Below are 19,229 nucleotides of genomic sequence, written 5' to 3' on the forward strand. Positions count from 1 at the left end.
GTTGCCGTGGGTGGTGGTTGGCTGGGGGGCAGGTCGTCCGACCGGGGACGCCGGGGACTTAAGGGCCAAGGTTTGGACAGGTGTCCAGGAGAGTGCCGTGCCGAGAGCGCAGGTGGACGCAGGTGGGCCAAGGCGTGCCAGCTGGGCCAGCTAGCTGCGGGATCTAAAAAAGGTGTAGGGTGCAAGTCAGCGCTAACTAGGACATCTCACTGGACCACTTGGGCTGGTGTCCTTTCCCTGGCTTCCTTGGACAATGCGAGGGAATCAAAGGGATGCGCGGGGCTGCCCCCGTCGAAAAGAGATTAAGGGGCACGTGAGGGGTCCCGCCCTGAGCCGAATGCGCCGCGGACCAATACCGTATTCCACCCCCCGTCTACTCGCAGACGGGGCGCGGCAATTGCTATTGCAGAGTGGGTGGGTGTTGCTATTCCTCACTGGCATCAAGCCAGAGGGCTGGCTTCGCTGGCCCCCCTTCCCCGGATGCGATGCTGCGATCAGGCCCCAGCTGTTGTCCCTCCCGACCGATGAACCGACGCCTCACCGCTCGCTCCTCAATCTCCTCGACCACTACCGGCCACTACTTAAAAGCCTGGCTGGGGATCCGCTGTGGGACCCCCTCATCTTGCTTTCCTTCCTCCTCTTTCTAACGCCTACCCCAGCTTGAACAGCTACCCCTCCGCCAAGTAGCTCACACCCCTCCCCCCTCCCCCGCCCAGCATGGCCTACAATAATCAGCACCCCAACGGTGCTCCCTACGGAGAGGAGTTCTCACCGACCGGCGTCTACGACGAGAAGATCCACACCGTTGAGTCTGAGAAGGGCGGCTTCCACAGCGAGAAGGACCTCGAGGCCGGCGCGTCAAGACCGGCCCACTACCGCGGCAAGACCAACGAGTACACTGTCGAGATCGCCCCCGCCGGTCAGGAGAAGCACGTCCACGATGCCGTCTTCGGTGACATGGAGAACGGCCCCAACTACCGTGCTGTGAGTACCTCCCGAGTCGTGTGACGCTTTGCTACGGGCGTTTTGCGCGACCGCGCGAGATGTGATCCAGGCGCTGACAGAAACAGGTCGGTCGAGGTGGTGCCTACGTGCTCATGACCAAGGCCAACATTGGTCTCGGTGTGCTTTCCATTCCCTTCGTTTTCATGGAGGTCGGCATGGTTCCCGGTGTCATCCTCCTCCTCATTCTTGCTCTGATTGTTATGTGTGAGTTGGCTTACGCTTCCCTCTTGGAAGCATTTTTGCGCTTCGGCGAGGGAGGGGGCGCAGAACGCCTCGTTTTCGGTTCATTGGCTGACGACACAGACTGCGCCTGCCAGATTGGTGACTTCAAGATGAACCACCCTGAGACCTACAACGTCTCTGATGCTGGCCGAATTGTCGGCGGAGTGTGAGTGCCCCACATCCCCCGATGCTCCAACCTCCCTCTTATCGCCCGACTTGGCACTGTCGTCACTTTCCCTGTGCGACCGAGCCTAGTGGCAGCGAGCGAGGAGTGTGCCCTCGTGATGCGTTGATCGGCGCCACCGCCGGTCGCCATCAGCCACCCGCCCATCACCATCATCCGTGCGCTTGAATACAAGCTGACCCATGCAGTATCGGCGAGTGGTACTTCTCCATTGCTTTCGTTCTTTTCATGATCTTCGTCTCGGCTTCGGGTATCGTCGGTGTCTCGACGGCGCTCAACGCCGTCGCCGCTGAGCACCGTATCTGTACCGCTGCCTTCGTCGCCATTGCCGCTGTTTGTGGCTTCCTCATGTGCTCCATCCGTACGCTCGGCAAGATCTCGTGGCTTGGATGGGTCGGTCTCATCTCCATCATGGCCGCCATTCTCACCCTCACCATCGCCGTCGGTGTCCAGGACCGCCCTGCCAAGGCCATTGAGCAGGGCTACGTGACCGGCCCCTGGCCCAAGGACCTCAAGATCACCAACGCCGCCACCCTTGCCCAGGCCATGACCGCCATCAACTCGATCCTCTTCGCCTACGCTGCCACCCCCACCTACTTCGGTATCGTCTCTGAGATGCGCGACCCCCGTGTCTACAAGTCGACCATGTGCTTCTCCATGATCTGCCTGTGGGCCGTCTACTCGACCATCGGCATTGTCGTCTACTACTACTGTGGCCAGTTCGTCTCCTCGCCTGCTCTCGGCTCGGCCGGTGGAACCATGAAGCGCATCTGCTACGGTATCGCCATTCCTGCGCTGCTTGTCACGCTCTGCATCTACTCGCACCTGGCTGCCAAGTTCTTCTTCGTGCGCATCCTCAAGGGTTCGAAGCACCTCACCGACGGTGGCAAGGTCCACTGGATCACCTGGCTCTCGTGCTGCGCCGGTGCCGTCATCATCGAGTACATCATTGCCTCTGCCATCCCCATCTTCGGTAACCTCATTTCGCTCATTGGAGCTCTCATCGGCCCCTCGGTCACCATCATTCCCTACACTCTCATGTGGTGGAACGACAAGTGGCGCTACGAGTCGCCCATGGACCGCACGATGTGGGTCAAGATCCGCTTCCTGTGGAACATCCTCCTCTTCATCATTGGTCTCTACATCACCGGTGCCGGTACCTACGCCGCCATTGTTACTATCATTGACGACCCCAACCGCACCTCGCCCTGGTCGTGCGCCGACAACAGTGTCTAAGCGCGGAAACGTAACTAGGGATTGTGTCATTTCTTTTCTTGGGACACAAAACACTCTCCGAAAGAGTTTAGTCAAAGTAGTTGTTATTAGTTCTACCCGTCATCATTCCTTCCTCCCCTCACCCAACAATATCAACTCTCATCTCCAACATAAATCATAGTCCATAACCCCAACCTAAACTTAGCGTCGTGTGATCAGTTAAAAGTATCAAACTGCACGAGAGTAGTAGTCTTTATTACATTGTATGCAAGTAGAACTTCCAGCAGACAACGGCGAGCGAAGCGAGCCAGCAAACGCAAGTGCATTGCTCTACTCTCGGACATTGACATCAGCGGCTACAACAAGCATCGAGTAGGCAAGTGACGTCGACTCGGGCCAGTGGAGTAAGCGGAAGTAGCCAGCATCCGCTTAACGATGGTCCCGATATACATGGAGGGATGAGCGCATGAATGGGTCAGTGAATTGAGTCGGTGTCGTAACGAGGGAGGCCGGGTCCGGGCAACGGTGTGTCAGCGGGTGGCACTGGGTGTCGGTAGGTGTCGGCGGATGTCAGTGGGTGTCCGGGTCGTGTGTCAGTGGGTCGTAAGCAGCCAGACCGAACAACGAAAAGCGGAATCAAGAACAGCGGCAGGCGGCAAGTACAGGCCAGAGGCGGGCAGAGTTGGCAGAGGAGTAGGCGAAAATAGCATCAGCGACGAACTCGTGACCACCGTCACTGGGTCACATGGAGTCTGCGGCGGAGTGATATGAAAGGTACAGACAGGTGGATAGCCCAGCGGGTCCAGCGTTACGCCGGATGGACCAGATGGACGGGGTGGGTCTGGTAAAGGAGGCGCGTGCTCATTCACGTCCTCATGCCGTTCCGTGCTCGGAGCGTACATGCGTACAGACGTTAGGAACATTGGAAGCGCCGAAAGATCGGACGACAACGATAACGAGACCCGTGGGATGGACCTGTTATGCCTTGATCGCGAACTATCCGGGAGCCTGGCGCTCGACAACTACAGTACCCAAATGTGTGCGTGTTTGGTCACCGGCATGCGCGGCAAGCGCAGCTTGTCCGACAGAAGGGGAACCCGGCACGAAGGAGCATGGACGACGGCAAAACGTCGCTACAACCTCGGCGCGAACAGCCCAAACGGGAGAAACGGCGCAAGAGATAAGCCAATGTTTGGCCTGATAAGCCAGGCGGCCCGGACGGAGGACTGCGCCGATGCTGTTCCGCTTACAGACTCATGTAAGCGCTGCCCGCCTCTCTCTGGGACGGACATGCTACGCGCTCACTACGGCAGACGCTATCTGCTTACGCCTGTCGGAGTATCTGACATTGTGCCCGAAAAGCGTATCGTAGATCTATCGAAACTCTGTGCGGATCATGGACACGGGGGCCACAATGCGAGGAGCGGCGTGGGGCAGCCTGAGGCCTGGGGACTTGGCCAAGGGTCGATCTGGACTTGGCCATGTGTGGACATGTGTGTGCATGTGTGGAGAATCTCGATCACGCTCCGCCTCACCCGCCTCGCATAATGGATGAGTTCGAGAGAGGACGCAGCGAGCAGTGTAGATTGGTCGACGCAAGCACACCGCGATGCGGGGGTGGCGGAGCACGCGGGAGCGTGGACAGGATCGCGCACAGGAGTGTGGAAAGGGCGCCAGGGGTGGGGAGCGACGAGGCGCGACGAGGCGCTCGTGGCGTCACCCTCTTCCTCCCTCGGCTGCTATCGTCTGCCCTCGTTCTTGTCGGTCTTCCTGTCCTCGCCCGTAGCCCAAGCCCGTAGCCCGTCGGTCTAAGGCTTGGCAGAGAGACAGATTCGGGTTGGCTCGCTGACTCCGAAAGGTTGAGGTGTGCCGGTGATCTCGCCCGCGATCCCTCTGTCCATCGAAACGCACTCATGAAGGAAGAAGTTGCTGGTGATGTCGCGCGTGAGGCGGACTGTCCCCCATAGCCACAGGTCTCAGCGCTTTGTTGTCCTCTAGCGGTGTGTTCAAGGTCGGCCAGAACGTCTGCAGATGCCCAGGTAAGCATAGTACCGATTGTCTGCTCTCGAGACAGATCGGCGCTTGCATTGGGCTGAACGAAGGGAGACTCGGTCTGCACCGTCCCCGGGAGCACTTTGTCGCTCAAGGTGGTTGCTTTCCCCTGTTCACCACTTTGTCGTCACCGGTCAGATACCCTCGGGCCCTTCACGACGTCGGCCACCAGTGCAACCAGCTGCTTTGCCGCACTCGCTGCGCTCGCCCCGCTGCGCCCTGGGGCGTCTCCCCCCGCCCTCCGTCCCGATCAGCAGGCGAGATGGCCGAGCGGTCTAAGGCGCTGTGTTAAGGTGTATTCCATCCGAGCAATAGGAGTCGGAGCTCCTCCGCAGTCTTCGGACGTGGGTTCGAATCCCACTCTCGTCAAGCGAGTATTCAGTTACTCCCTTACAGCCAGCTTTTGCATGTTGCTATGGCTTGGGTAGGGGATGTTGGGTGGTGGGACGTGGGGAAGAGCGATCAGCGGAGGTGGTGGCGCCTGGCGTGGACTGGTGATGACTGGTGTGTAGATCCGCAGTCGGAGTTGAAAGCGGAGCTCTGCCCTTTGATGCTTCGATATCTTGCTGCCAGCTCGGTGTCCGATGCGAGTCCAGGGCTCCCAGGCGGCGTCGTTGTGTGATTAGGACAGTGGTAACCACCTTCAGAAACAGCTTGACGACAGCTCGGCTGCCACCGTGGCTCTCGCTTGCAAACTGTACCTTCGTGGCACGTTCGCACGATTCTGGACGTCAGTGTCCATCCAACTGGTATAACAGCACATGCATGGACATGTCAAAGACGAGTCCCCTCTCTGCTTGACCGCCTGTGATCCCTCCCGACTGTTGAAGGTAGTCCACGATGTCTCTCTTCTGCTGCGACGCCATCAAACCCTACAAGCCCCAGCGCATCGACCACGAGGCCAAGTTTCGCGAATTCCTCGCCTGCGCGACTCTGAACGACACTTCCCAGTCCACCAATCCCGCTGAAGATCTTGCCAACGCCGACTATGTCGTTCAACTTGTCCGGCAGGTAAACTACGGGCCACTGGAAAGTAAGCGATACTTTGCGCATACGCCTCTGGGATACAAGGAAGTTAGCGAGAAGGACCTCATCAATGCCAACTTCAAGAAGCTGAACACGTGAGTCGTAAATCTGAGCAGATCTAGTCAGATGTAGATGTGGGAGCTTGAAGAGGGAGAAACGGGATTACGGCTGACGTTGGCAGGTACAAGAACTACCGCTGCCAGACGCACAACCGCTTCTTCGAGATCAATGTGTATCAGAAGGACCCGAATCAGACACACACTGGCGAGCAGACATCGACCGGCCGGCGAGCGACATCGATCTGTAGACTGCGGACTGTACGCTGTGGGCTGAGCGCTGGTGCGCAGTTCAAACGAGCCCACATGTCCGTGATTTCGTACAGAAGTAAGTCGATGAGGCGTCTGTAGTGAGTGTGCTCGTATGGCATCGCTCCAGCGTATGGACTAGTACCAGTGTGGGTGGTATTTGAGTGCCGCTTGGACGTCAGCGGCGCCGAGAGATGCGCAGTCAGCACGGTGGTCAGGTGGCTTGGAATCTTGGCGGTGTCTTGCGGGGCTCGGCTCGGCGCTACACACGGACCCGTAGACGGCATCTTCAGCACCAGAGTGCTGGTCCTGATGCCTAGTGGCTTATGTGATCCCATTCCTGCTCATGTATTCCTGTCGTCTGGTGATGTTGCGCATTGTATGTGGGAGAGGGTGAGAGTAGTAAGAAAACAAAACTCGCCGTAGCTTTGTTCGATGTTTCAGCTGGAGAGCATCTCTTGGCGGCCAGGAAGTCAACTTGGCCCGCTCGGCCAGCTCGGCTGGGTCGGTATGCCATGTGCAGACCACGGAGCCGGAGCTGCATGGCTGCAGTGCTGACTGAGAACTGCGGACTGATGACGGGAGCAAAAGCTGCAAATCCTCTAGGGCGGATTGCGATCGGCAGCCGGGGCGCGCAGTCGGTCTCGTTGCGCGCTGAACGCGTGCGGCCTGCGGCGTCCACGGTGGAATCCATCGGCTCGGTACGGTGGGTCGCGGGAAGTTGCCACCTAAGTTTAGACCTGGGCTAAGATTTCATCGACGGCTAGTCACAACACGCATACCATCACCTCTCACACTCTCACACTCACTTTCTTTACACTCTTTCACTCTCTGAATCTTCTGCACAACCCCTGAATCCGTGTACTCCGCCGCCTCCCCCCTTCGAATCCAACCCCGACACCCACCCCCGCCAAAGCAAAAACAAACATGGACGACAAGTCGCAGCCTCCCCAGTACGGCCAGCCCGCTTACGGCCAGCCAGGCTACGGACAGCCTCCCCAGCAGTACGGCCAGCCCGGCTACGGCCAGCCGCCTCAGCAGTACGGCCAGCCAGCCTATGGCCAGCCGGGATACGGCCAGCCCCAGCAGCCATACCAGTACAACCCGCAGCAGCCGTACCAAGCCGCCCCTGTTCAGCAGTACCCCCCGCAGCCGAGCTATGGCCAGCCGCCCCAGCAGCAGTACCAGCAGCCCCCGCAGCAGCAGTACCAGCAGCAGCCGACCATCATGCCCGACCCCGAGGAGGAGAAGCACCGCAAGGACCACAAGAAGTCGGGCAAGGTCAAGGAGATCTTCTCCAAGGTGAGTATCCTCGTTGTGCTCTAGGTCTGGCCGTTCTGGAATGTGTATGATCTGCGCCCTCCATGTGTTGTCACCAGGGAAGAAGATGTCACAGGAGGTGCGGAGGCTCAGAACGATGGCGCATTGTCTCTCATGTAGCTGGGGGCCTGTGTGAACACCAAGCTAACTCCAGATCGGCGACGGCATCATCCGCGGCTTCGGCTGGGGTCTCGGTATGCGTTTTGCCAACGAGCTCGTGAACGCGTGCTGCCGTGCGTGCTAAGTGCTATCATGCCATCGCCGCTTCCACTATCTGTGCCACGGACGCGACTATAATTTCCAGCGACCTGTGACCCACGACCGTGCGCGACTCGCCATGCGACGAGCGTGCCGGGCGCCGATCTATCGCCCTTCTACGGCCGCTTATCGCACTCTTCCATCCGTGCATTGCTTCTCGAATTCCTAATCACATCACCACCCCTACCTCGACCAGAGCGACTGCCCGTCTGCCATCGACATCTTCGTTACGCAGCAGAATACGTTCTTCATTAGACTCCAAGGGATCCCTGCACATACACGTTTATCTTAGGTATTACACGTTTGTTCGGCGCGCCCGCTCGGGCACGGCGCGCCTGATGCATTAATTGTACAGCAGCTGATACAACCGAGAGGAAAATGTAAATTGGTGGAAGAGGTGAACGAGAAGAGGTTTATCTGTAGGCAGAGAATGGTTTGGGTTGCGTTAGGATTGAAGTGCGGAGTGAGGGGGATGTAGGGAGAAGCTCACGGCATCGCGGCTCGCTAGGCCTCGCGGCGCTCGCTACGCTCGGCCGCTCAATCAGTTCAAGCGGAGATCGCCCAGACTCTGGCCCATGACTGCCTGCTCCATCGTCCTCAGCAGCTGGGGCAGCTTGTACGGCTTGATGACGACGTCGTCCATGCCGGACTTGAGGGCCTCCTCGATCTGGCCCTCGCGCGCATTGCCCGTGAGCGCAATCACGAGCTGGTGACCGGGCAGTTTGCCTTCCGCCTCGAACTGCCGTATGCGACGGACAGCAGTCAGGCCGTCCATGACGGGCATCTCGAGGTCCATCAGGACCACGTCGTAGGGCTGCCTCTGGGCCGAGCCTGCCGATCCAACGGGTGACAGAGGCGGCTCTAAGTTGATGCTCGCCTCGCTGCCGGGCGTCAGCGGGGGCAGGTCCTGCACGGCCAAGAGGTGGTTGAGGGCCACGAGCCCGTTGTCGGCCACGTCGCAGTCCAGACCAGCCTTGAGGATCTGGCGCCGGAGCACGGTGCTGTTAATGTCGTTGTCCTCGACGACGAGCACGTTCATCTTCTGGATGTGCTGCAGCTGCTTGATCTCCGTCTCGACGACCTTGGGCGGGGGCATCGATGCCGTCTCGGTCTGGATGAAGAAGCGGAACTCGCTCCCCCGTCCCACCGCCGACTCGACCTCGATGCGTCCGCCCAGGAGCTCCGTGATGTTCTTGCAGATGAAGAGACCGAGCCCGCTGCCGCCGTACTGCGTGTGGATCATCTTGTTGCCCTGGTGGAAGCGCTGGAACAGGCCGTCGCGCTCCTCGGGCGTCATGCCTGGCCCTGTGTCCCGGACCGCAACGTAGAGATACACAGGCGTGCCCGGCGGGCAGTTCTGCGGGTACACGGCCTCGGGAGGAAGGAGACAATTTGTTGTCGGCGGCGCCCAGGCGACATTGAAGGCGACGGTGATGTCGCGCACAGTCGACGTGGACGTGAACCGGATCGCGTTGCTGATCAGGTTCGTGATAACCTGGCCCAGCCGGACGGGGTCCGTATTCACGGCATGCACGCCCGTCTCGCGCAGCGTGTCCCCGAACTCGAGCGCCATGTTGATCCGCTTCATCTTGGCCTCGGCCTTGAAGAGGTTGAGAGCGCTCTGGCCCGCCTCGGCAATGTCAACGGGTACAGAGTGCAGGGACAGCATGTCGAGCTGGATGCGCGCGAGTGACAGCACGTCCGCTGCAATACGTTCCTGTACGAGGCCGCACTGGTGGATACTGTCGAGGGCGGCGAGGTCCTCGTTCACCTGCGCCAGCAGGGCCGGAGAAGAGCGAATCGTACCGTCCTCCTGCAGCTGTTCCTGCAGTGACAGGAGGTTCTCCTTCACGATACTGCTGCACTGGAGGATGGCGCTGACGGGGGTACGAATCTCGTGGCTCGTGAAGTCGACGAGACGCTCGTGAGAGCGCTTCTGTTCCTCGGCGGCGATGCGGCGCTGCTCCGCCTCCTGCAGCCGCTCCTCCTGATAGGTGATGTCGGTGACACAGCCAATGATGCCGCTCATGTTGGGCCGGACCTGGTCGAGGCGGATGAAGTTTGCCGTCATCGTGCGTCCAGTCTTCCACTTCCACGTCACGTTGGTCGTGGCGGCTTCACCGTCAAAGATCGCAGCCCACTTGTCGCCCATCAGCTCGACCATGTCGGCGTCGCAGCACTTGCTCCACAGCGCGAGTAGGTCCGTGTCCCGAGTAATGTCGTTGGCGGTGATACCCGCGGGCTCGCAGAAGGCGGCATTCGCATACACGATTCGTCCATCTGCGTCGGCGCGGATGATGCCAGAGGGACAGTGGTCAGAGAGAACTGCGATCTCCTGCTCGCGCTGAGCGAAGAGGTCCTCGAGAGCAGCCCGTCGCTTGCCCATCTGCATGTGCAGGTGTACGCGGGCTAGGAGCTCGTTGCGCTTGAACGGTTTCGAGATGTACTCCTCCGCGCCACCGACGAGGCCTTCGAGGCGTGTCTCGTCGTCGTTGATCGCCGACAGGATGATGACGGGCGTGCTCTTGATACCGCGGTCTTCGGAGCTGCGGATCGCGAGGAGCAGGTCCATTCCGCTCGATGCCGGCATGAGCAGGTCCGATAGGACGAGATGCGGTCGATGACTCTTGACCAGCTTGTACGCCTCGTCACCGCCTGAGGCCTGGATCACCGTGCAGAATGGCGAGAAGATGTGGGAGATGTACGTCCGCAGCTCCTCGTTGTCGTCCACCACTAGGAGGATGTCACTCTTCTCAAACATGAGCGCCTCGCCGAGTGCTTGCGCTGCGACCGAGCTCGTGCCAGATATGCTTTGCGAGGAGCCCATCGTCAGCGGCGTACCGATGCTGCTGGTCGAGTCGCGACCTGTGTCACCGGACCACTCGCTGCCGACCTCCTCGCCGATCGTAGACAGGACCATCTCGCTGGCGGTTTGGCGGACGTACGCTCCAATCGGCGCGACGGAGAAGTAGTCCTCGGTCTCGAGGTGGTCCTTCGGGAACCAGATCAAGACGTGCGTGCCGATACCGTCGGCATTCTGCGAGATCGACAGCTCGCCCTCGTGCAGCTTTACGATCTCTTTGGCCAACGCGAGACCAATGCCAGTGCCGCCGACGCCGCTCTGAACGGCTGTCTGCGTGCGGTGGTAAAGCTTGCCGACTTCCTCGTCTTCCCCGACGCCGATGCCGGTATCGACGACAGAGAGGTTCACATTCGAGTCGAACCACACCTTGAGCGTGACGCTGCCAGTCGCCGTGTACTTGAAGCTGTTTGAGAGCACGTTGCTGAGCACCATCTCGAAGAGCACCGGGTCGAACGAAACAAGGTCACTAGACTCCTGTATGTCGAGAAGGAACTCGATTCCCTTGCGGTCGAGGGCAGGTTTGAAGAGCGATGCGATGTTCTCGACAAACTGCCCAAAGTCGCCGGGTGCAAAGTGTGCTGTCAGACGGCCTGCTTCTATGCGCGTAAAGTCGAGGAGCGAAGTGACGAGCCGCTGTAGTCGCTGAACATTGCGTTGCGCGAGCTTGATCGTGTTGCGCTGCTCGCCGTCTAGCGGCGTTGAGAGCACGTCCTCAAGCGGCCCCGCGATTAGCGTCAGCGGCGTGCGGAACTCGTGCGCGGCGCCACGGAACCACGCCGTTTTGGCTCGTTCGAGCTTCTCGCGCTCCAATCGTTGCGAGACTTGCGTCTCGAACGCGGTGACCGAGGCGATCGCCGAGGCTAAGTGGCCCCGCAGCACGTGAATCCAGTCGAGGTACGCCTGGTCCAGGGTCGAGTGTACGTTCAGGCCCAAGATAAGGACGGCACTTGGGCTTGTGTGGTTGTTCATGATAGGCACGACGATGGCCTGATCGGGGAGCATGTCCCATTGCCGCAGCGGCAGGCCCTCGATAAGCTCGGAGCAATCGTCCATCACCACACATTGCCGGACCTGCAGTGCCTGGGCGATTGGCCATGCCGTCCGGTCCTCGCTCACGATGTACGACTGCCCGCGCATCGTGCCGCCCGAGCTCGTCATGGAGCGCGAGCTCATGCGCCGCGAGCTGATGCTCGGCGACGGGCTGCCGTGCAGCAGATCCGGCCGTAAATCCTGCATTGGCGCGGCCATCGGTCTCCTTCGCGCAGGAAGCGGCACTTGCATCTTGTAGGGGCAGCAGGGGTGGTCGTCCGGGATGCCGATGGCCGCCTCCAGCGTCAGGTCAACGTTTGGGTACGATGAGCGCTCGTCCGAGATGCTGTAGCACATGGCGAAGGGAATGTCCATCGAGTTGCGCTCGAGCACGTCCGCGAGCGTCTCGAAAAGCTTGCGTCGGTTCTGCGCGAACGCAATCTCCTCCACAAGCTCGCGCGCCGTGTCGAAGCGCCGATCAGCCAGCACCTTTTCCGTCGTGTCGATCGACATGTTATATAGACCAACGATTCGGTTGTCCAGATTAACATCGCGAATGGGCACGTAGCTCCAGGTCTGCCGTCAGTTACAGTCGAGCCGAACTTAACTTACGTGGTATTTCTCTCTCAAACGGCCGCGCTCGTTCTTATCGTACAGCAGCAGGTCGTTCTGGTGATAGACGCATTCTCCAGTGTAGCACTTCTCGGCGAGCGGCTTCAGCATGGGCCACAGCGTGTCCCATACCTCTGTCGCCGGCCGGCCGAAGGTCTTCGGGTGGTCGAGCAGGGTCGCGTAGTTTGCATTACTGTGCATGTCAGCGAGACGGACTCCGCGCGGGTCGTTGAAACCATGTGGCTGACGTTCCCTGGCGCGCCGATCGGCAGCGTCCGATGCGCACATTGGCCATTCAGCCGCACAGATCCTGGATCTAAATGCGTCCACGACCCTTTTCGAGCACGCGCGCATCGACACACGGCGCTCCAACGATCGCGGTGACTCACTAAACGACGTGGATGTCGTCGATGTCGGTAGAGTCCATAGGGCGAAACCAGATGCTATCCTGCGTAGCAGAGGCGAAACAGATGCCCATCATGGACTTCAGGGCCGATGACCACTCCGAATAGGGTCCGAGCCGGGTCTTCTCCCACTCCGTCGTGTCAACAAGACGGTGGTACTCGGCGGCGACACCGGTCATGGCGATGTCTAGCTCTTGCCGCGTGAAGTTGTCCTCCGGCGCATGGTTCTTGGGACGCGGAATCTCGGGCTTCTTCTCGGCGGCGCCCTGCTGGTGGCGCTTCTCCGTACGCGACTTTGCTGCTTTGCCGTTCGTAGCAGGCTCGGAGTCTGGCGGTTCGGCGGCGGGCACGCCAGTGCGTGCAACCATAGGATTCGTGGGAGTGCTGGAAGACTCCGTCTCGTCGCCTGGGGTGCCGTTGACGTGCTCTGTGTTTGGTCCCTGCTGGGTTGCGGTCGCTGAAGATTTCGGCGGCTTCGGGGTACGCAGCCCAGGCGACCGCTTTCTGCTCGGTGTCGGTGTCGGATTCTTGGACGAGCGATGCGTGAGGTTCGGACCGAATTCTGAAAAGTCGTCTAGGACGTGCTTAGACTTGCGCGAGGGTAGGGAAGTGGTTGGTAAGTTGGGAGAAGCGATCGGTGGCGGCATCGAAGTTGTGATCGATGTGACGACGGTAGCATTTGGCATCGGCGTCTGTGCCAGTTGTAGAGGTGACTGCGGATACCCATCTGCTTCAATACACAGTTCAAATGAACCGGGGCCCTCGGAATCCAACCACTCTGCGAACGCCGCGAGCGCCCCATCGTTCACGCAGTCGGTCAGTCGCTGCTCTGCTGTGATCGTGGCCCATGCTTCGTTCCACCATATGGGTTCCGGAGCTTGGTAGGGCGCGCCAGGGACGGAGGGTCGTTTTGTAAACACGGCCGCAGGATAGCTATAGGCCTAATTTCCAGTGTTAATGTCAGGCAGCCTTTTCGGTGACGACTATACAATGCTACCACCACTCACCTCGAGAAAAGCGAGGGGGACGTCGCCGAGCGACTCCCAGTCACATTCGTCGTCCATCTCGACGGAGTTTGACGGGATGATGGTCGCGCGACAAGAGTAGGGCTTAGCCGCGGCTGTCGGAGAGGGCGATCACGTTGGTGTTTGTGCGTTGGAGCTCAGTTGGAGTCGGTTAGTCGTCACTGTGCGGCGACCGATCACACGTCGCAACGTTTGTCCAGTGAACTCGACTCAGCGGGGCCGACGACGCTCTGATCGATTCGCCGCCCAGCAGCACAACCGAACAACCGTGCGGGCGGGAGTCGACGCTCTTGAGCCGGGCGGAGTGCGCAGTGCTGGTGCGCTCGGTTGATCGTATATCGATGACGGAGTAGTGGAAACGCAGGGCGGAACGGGGCGCTAGCTGCACTAGAGAGATTGTCTAACAGCAAGAACGATGAGACAACTTTAGTCGAACGCCAGCCAGATCACAAGCTTGCGCAGTCGGGCCAGGCTCCGTGGAGGCCGCCGTAGAAACACGGGCGGCGAGAAGTCGAGGGCGTGAGGGACGTGAGGGCGTGCACGCACGGCGGTACTGTGGCTAGCGGAATGCCTGTGGGAGTCTGGGTGCGTGGCGCAGAATGGCGCAAGTGGGAGGAGAGGTCAAAGAAAGGGGAAAGGTGGGAGAATCCGGATAGATCGAACGGCTCGACTGGGATATCTCGCTCCGAACCGAAGCGACACGAGGAATGTGGTTCAATGTGTAATGAAGCAAGGTGGAGAGATGGTTGGTTGAGAAGACGAAGCTGGCGCTGTCGAGGGCGAAGATGGCACTACGGGCGTTTGTTACAGGCGCTACTGGCGCTGACGATGGCGCCTGGCTGAAGCTGGCGTGCGGCTTGGAGGCGGAGGCTTGTCAGCAATCAAGTTGGAGAACAGGCGCGCGAGGGGAGGCCAAGGCCGCAAAGAACAGGGGTCTGGCGCCGAGCACCCGCGTCGGGCGTTAGGTCGTCGGGGGAGTGAGGGTCAGGCCCGAAAGGACGCTTCCATAGTTAGCACCAAGTGCTCCGCAGCACAAAGTCAGCGACAGCGGAGTATCGTTGCGCTCAGCTGAAAAAGCAACTTTACTTGCCGAGCTGGCCGGGCAAGACGGGCAAAGGGTCAGACTGACACGGGGCAGGCCGGCTGTTGCGTCATAGTCGCGTGGCAGTGTTGACAGCTCGGAGCCTTACCGAGAGTGGGGTTCGCACGGTGATGCAACGAACCCTGGGCACCATGTCATGCCGTGCTATCTCATGATGCAAAGTCTGCAATGCTGACGAAACGCGCGTAAAGGACGTCAGGACATTGGATACGATAGCCGTAGAGCGCCGATGAAGGATTCGGCAGGGATGTGGGCGGCGCTGAGCGCCGACGAGCGCCTCAGGCTGATCGCACCCGCACCCTGCGATATCGCCCTGACAGGCTTCGGACTGGGCATCAGATCATCAGAGCTAATGCCGACTGCCGAGCAGCCGGTGCAGCTCGCTGGTAAGACAAGGCTGAAGTAGGTGCAACAGGGCTGGAGCAGGTTGGACTCAGCTCCAGTTGGCCGAAATCTATCAGGCAAAGAGGAAAATAGCGTTTCGCTTAGCGATCAACGAGGAGGATGCGCACTACGCCAGCTGAATTAACTGCTGCATGCCGAGCCTGAATGCCATGAAGAGAAGAGATCGTCATGACAGCATCCCGTCCTTCGGCATCGGCTTGGCCGGCTGTCCAGTACGACAAGAATGACCCGGGTCTGAGAATGAGCCGGGCTTTGTCTTGTTGTGTCAGCTGCGTATTGCCAGAGGACATCTCCACGATACGCTGCCCAACTGATAGGACGGTCCAGACAAGGAAGACAAGAGCGACATGAAGAGTTCAGCGGGGATCAACGAGACACCGCACGCACGCGCGTCGCGCCATAGTGTGACATGCTCGTCGTATGCTTAGAACTAGTGGTGGCTGCATGGCTGATGGCGGTAGGAAGAAGCATCTGTCGCCCTGTTGGGACATGCTTTAGATATGCATGGGCAGGAAAGTGCGGACTGGGTGGGACGTCTTGGCTGGAATGTGGACTGCTACATTCCGCAACCAGGGCGAGTACCGTGGTTGACGTGGGTTGCGTGAGCAGGGACCGAGCTGTAGCAGGTGGTTTGAGCGTTCACGCTGCACGCCGGCGAGCTGGGCATAATCGGATCTCGATCTCAGCCGGAGCCGAAGCACATGTACTTGAGAAGGCAACGTTCATGCACAACTGTATGGGGCTCACAGAATCACAGTGCAGTGCAAGCCAGGAGAGCCACTAGTAACAGAATACGACGCTTGGATGGCTAAGGACAGGGGGGCGCGGGATCTGTATGAGATACGAGGGGCAGACGGGTTGACTAACCTTGAGTCACCCGTCCACACGTCGACACCGTGAGCTGTATAAGACACTGCTAAGTGTCTTCCTCCACCCGCATTCGCATCTGCATCACCTCCATCTTCCGTCTGCAGCAGCAAACCAAAACAGCAGCAACAATGTCGACCTTCACTGGCACTGGAACCGGAACCGGAAGCAACACGGGCTTCGTCCAAAACCCGCTCGTCGACCACATCGGCCTCACGGTCTCGGACTACGCGAAGGCGAAGAAGTTCTACACTGCCATCCTCGAGTCCGTCGGCGCCAAGCTGCACATGGAGATCACCCCTCCTCACACGCCTGAGGGTGAGTTACTTGGTGTCTTCCCTTCCATCTAGTCCCCCTTCAGTGCGCATTCCTCGATGCCCCTTCCTTCCCTCTGAGGTTCCCTGTGATGACCACTCCTCTATCCTTCTCTTCAAAGCTGTCACTTTCCGCAGACGCTGAGCTGACGTTTCAGGCAAGTATGTCGCGGGGTACGGCTACACCACGCCCGACTTCTGGATCTCGAACTGCGACGAGCACGTTGCGCCGACGCACGTCGCGTTTGCGTGCGACTCGCGCGCCCAGGTCGACAAGTGGTACGAGGCTGCGCTCAAGGCTGGCGCAAAAGACAATGGCAAGCCGGGCATCAGGGCGCAGTACCACCCCAACTACTATGGCGCGTTCGTCATTGACGCGGATGGGCACCGCATCGAGGCTGTCTGTCACAAGCCGGAGTAACTCCACACCCCACCCCGCAGCAAGAGCAAGAGGTGGTGCCAAGTGCCGACAGCCGTGTCGATCGCCGTAGCGCGGTGACATCGGCAACACGGACTCGGTTGTCTGTGCCGGGTGCTGCCAGTCTGCCTGACGTCTGAGCGCTGATCATTGTCCCTGAACCTGAGAAGAAGACATCGTTGTACTGTGATTAGTTGAATGAAGGTTGTTTACGTGCGATGACGCGGCAGCTGCGAGCACAGTATCTACGAATCACATTCCAGCGGATCACAACAAGTTTTACACGGGCAACGGGCTACGAGCTACGATCAAGATGATGAGAGGGGGTATGGATACACGATGCAGTGGGGGGGCGGGCGGTTACATGACGAGGTGGTCCCAGTCGATGGTCGACATGAGCTCCTCCAGGCTCTGGAGCACGGGACAAACGCTCGGCCCACCGAGGGACACCCACGTCGGGTCCGCAAGCACGGACGGGCGTCCAAGCTCGGCCTTCCACTTGGATATCGTATCGCGGATCGTCGTCATGACGCTGATCGTCATGGGCACCGTGCTTCCGCCCTTTAGTTTCTCCGCCATGTCCTGCACGCTGCGCAGCAGACTGGTCCACACCGCCTCGCGCGCGGGCTGGCTCTGCCACAGCTTGAAGCTGGACGCATGCACCTCGACAGCCGTCAGGGCCGCCTTCAAGATGAACGCGCAAGTCAAGGGTGCGGGGTAGATGTACTCGCTTGGGCCGGGGAGATTCGTGAGCGCGGCAAGGAGGGACTGCGCCGCGTTGCTGGCTGCCGGCCCATGCTTGTCCGCGATGAACTCTTGGAGATTCTTGCTCCCAAGCTCGCCTTTCGTCAGGCCGAAAATGTACCGCGGCGTCCACCTGTTGCCGAGGGAGTAGTGCAGGATCGAGTCGCACACAATACTGTCGAGCGCGTGCATCTCGACCTCGAGCCACGACAGCAGGCTGGGTGCAGTGATGAGCTGCCGGCACCGCGTGATGTGGGGCCGGATCGCGGCCGTCCAGTTGTCCTTCACTTCTTGCAGGGCTGCGAGCTGCTTGTCCTCGTCTCCTGGATCGAGCCTCGATATGGCCTCGATCGTCTCCCGCGCCATGATCCACGACCGGCAGCGCAGAACTGCGCCAACGGCACCGTTTCGATTCGTCTCGCTGAACTCGTTGCGGCTCTTGTCGATGTCCTCGAGCAGTTGCTCCAGCTCGCCGGGGGTGGGCAGGACAAGGCTTCGATGCGCGCGCGGTTGGTGGATCAGATCGTCGTCGCCTACCACACTGACGCACTGCCAGGTCGCAGTCAGAACCTCGAGGATGCGGTCGGAGAGGGAAAGGTCACCGGTCTTGCGCATCGTGCACTGGCGCGCGAGCAGGCCCATCGCGCCCGCATCGGATGTTCCTGCTCCCTCCACAGTCAGAGCGCACGTCATGACGAGGACGACGGGGGCGAAATCGTCCAACGGCGCAAACAGAGTGTCGGCGAGGCAGTCACGGCAGATACCGCGGATCTCATGCGCCTTAGCCGGGTCGAGGTTGATGGCGCCGAACTGCGCCGCAATCAGATACTGTGCGCATTCGAGGAAGCGGAGGGAGGGAGAGTTGAACGAGCTGTTGCGTAGGTGCCGAAGAGATACGGCCGAGGGAAGGAAGGGCAGCCAGAGCAGAATTTGGCTGTCACACCATTCGGCGACAGCCTCGGCTTGCGCTTCAGTCACAAGGGATTCAATCGGCGCACCGCTTGGCACTGGGGCGTGCGGTCTCTGCGTCCTCTGGTGGAAGTCGCGGATGATGGACAGAGGCAGGTGTCTATGGAAATAGTTCTCATAGTCCTGGATGTTCTGCGGGTGCGTGTGCAGGGTCATGGACGGCACTGTGCCCTTGTTCGTTGTTGTTGTCGATGCGCTCCCCGGTCCACTAGTCGAAGAGGCAGGCGACATGAGCTGCGCAGAGGGTTTCGGCGTGGATGCTCGCCGCGTCTCGTCAAGCACACACGGCACCGCCATGCGCCGACATCGCACGCATGATTGATAATCTGGCAGCGGGTGGCCTGTTGCTGGTAAGGAGCGCGATTCGGGAGGCAGTTCGCAACGGCGCTTGCCGCGCTTGCACGTCTGGCACGTCCGCGAGGCGTGCCGCCGCGGAGTCGTCTTGTCGGCTGGCATGATTGTTGATAGTGATGAGGAGATATCAGAGATGGGATGCGGAGATGGGCAGCTGAGTGGAGCGGATTACTGCGGAATCAAACATGTCTTGGGCGGATCACGGCCTTCTACTGCCCACCGATAGCCGAGTTCTATCCTCTGCGCTAGCTGTTCTAGCACTGCTGCATGGATTGGCAAATGCTTTTTTGTCATACCGTAGAAAAGCGCAGAAGTGTCAGTCGCACAAGGCCCACTACGGGTACGAGCGGTGTCTTGCTAACGTTCCCGCCCTCGGTCCCACGAAACGGTAAGCCGGGCCCCACACGTGACGTCGATTCCCGCATTCCCACGGGCAACAGTGCGTGCATCACGGCAGATATGACGATGGAGGATCAGAGTTGGTCCGAAACGGTCACATCTCACGGACTAACTACAGGAGATCGACACAGGTAAAT

The 19,229-nt window shown here is 59.8% G+C and overlaps 6 protein-coding genes and 1 non-coding gene across 7 annotated transcripts; 4 read left to right on the forward strand and 3 right to left on the reverse strand.

The window, feature by feature from the left end:
• Positions 1-717: 717 nt before the first annotated feature.
• A1Q1_02949 (uncharacterized protein) lies at positions 718-2,647 on the forward strand (the record flags this gene model as incomplete). The annotated part of the gene is made up of 3 exons (XM_014324178.1): positions 718-984; positions 1,071-1,393; positions 1,600-2,647. The coding sequence occupies 3 exons, from the start codon at positions 718-720 to the stop codon at positions 2,645-2,647; spliced, it is 1,638 nt and encodes a 545-aa protein (XP_014179653.1).
• A 2,287-nt stretch (positions 2,648-4,934) lies between these two features.
• A1Q1_t318 lies at positions 4,935-5,047 on the forward strand. Its single transcript has one exon. It is a non-coding gene; the product is annotated as a tRNA-Leu (tRNA).
• A 1,889-nt stretch (positions 5,048-6,936) lies between these two features.
• On the forward strand, positions 6,937-7,335 carry A1Q1_02950 (uncharacterized protein; the record flags this gene model as incomplete). The annotated part of the gene is made up of 1 exon (XM_014324179.1): positions 6,937-7,335. One exon carries the CDS (start codon positions 6,937-6,939, stop codon positions 7,333-7,335), a length of 399 nt encoding a protein of 132 aa, XP_014179654.1.
• Positions 7,336-8,128: 793 nt separating this feature from the next.
• A1Q1_02951 (two-component-like hybrid sensor histidine kinase 2) lies at positions 8,129-11,992 on the reverse strand (the record flags this gene model as incomplete). The annotated part of the gene is made up of 1 exon (XM_014324180.1): positions 8,129-11,992. The coding sequence occupies one exon, from the start codon at positions 11,990-11,992 to the stop codon at positions 8,129-8,131; it is 3,864 nt and encodes a 1,287-aa protein (XP_014179655.1).
• A 487-nt stretch (positions 11,993-12,479) lies between these two features.
• A1Q1_02952 (uncharacterized protein) lies at positions 12,480-13,559 on the reverse strand (the record flags this gene model as incomplete). The annotated part of the gene is made up of 2 exons (XM_014324181.1): positions 12,480-13,436; positions 13,503-13,559. The coding sequence occupies 2 exons, from the start codon at positions 13,557-13,559 to the stop codon at positions 12,480-12,482; spliced, it is 1,014 nt and encodes a 337-aa protein (XP_014179656.1).
• A 2,466-nt stretch (positions 13,560-16,025) lies between these two features.
• Positions 16,026-16,629, forward strand: A1Q1_02953 (uncharacterized protein; the record flags this gene model as incomplete). Its single annotated transcript, XM_014324182.1, has 2 exons — positions 16,026-16,212; positions 16,367-16,629. The coding sequence occupies 2 exons, from the start codon at positions 16,026-16,028 to the stop codon at positions 16,627-16,629; spliced, it is 450 nt and encodes a 149-aa protein (XP_014179657.1).
• A 357-nt stretch (positions 16,630-16,986) lies between these two features.
• On the reverse strand, positions 16,987-18,570 carry A1Q1_02954 (uncharacterized protein; the record flags this gene model as incomplete). The annotated part of the gene is made up of 1 exon (XM_014324183.1): positions 16,987-18,570. The coding sequence occupies one exon, from the start codon at positions 18,568-18,570 to the stop codon at positions 16,987-16,989; it is 1,584 nt and encodes a 527-aa protein (XP_014179658.1).
• Between the last annotated feature and the right edge of the window lie 659 nt (positions 18,571-19,229).

The sequence above is a fragment of the Trichosporon asahii genome (genome assembly GCF_000293215.1).
Source record: "Trichosporon asahii var. asahii CBS 2479 unplaced genomic scaffold scaffold00051, whole genome shotgun sequence".
NCBI lineage: Eukaryota > Fungi > Basidiomycota > Tremellomycetes > Trichosporonales > Trichosporonaceae > Trichosporon > Trichosporon asahii.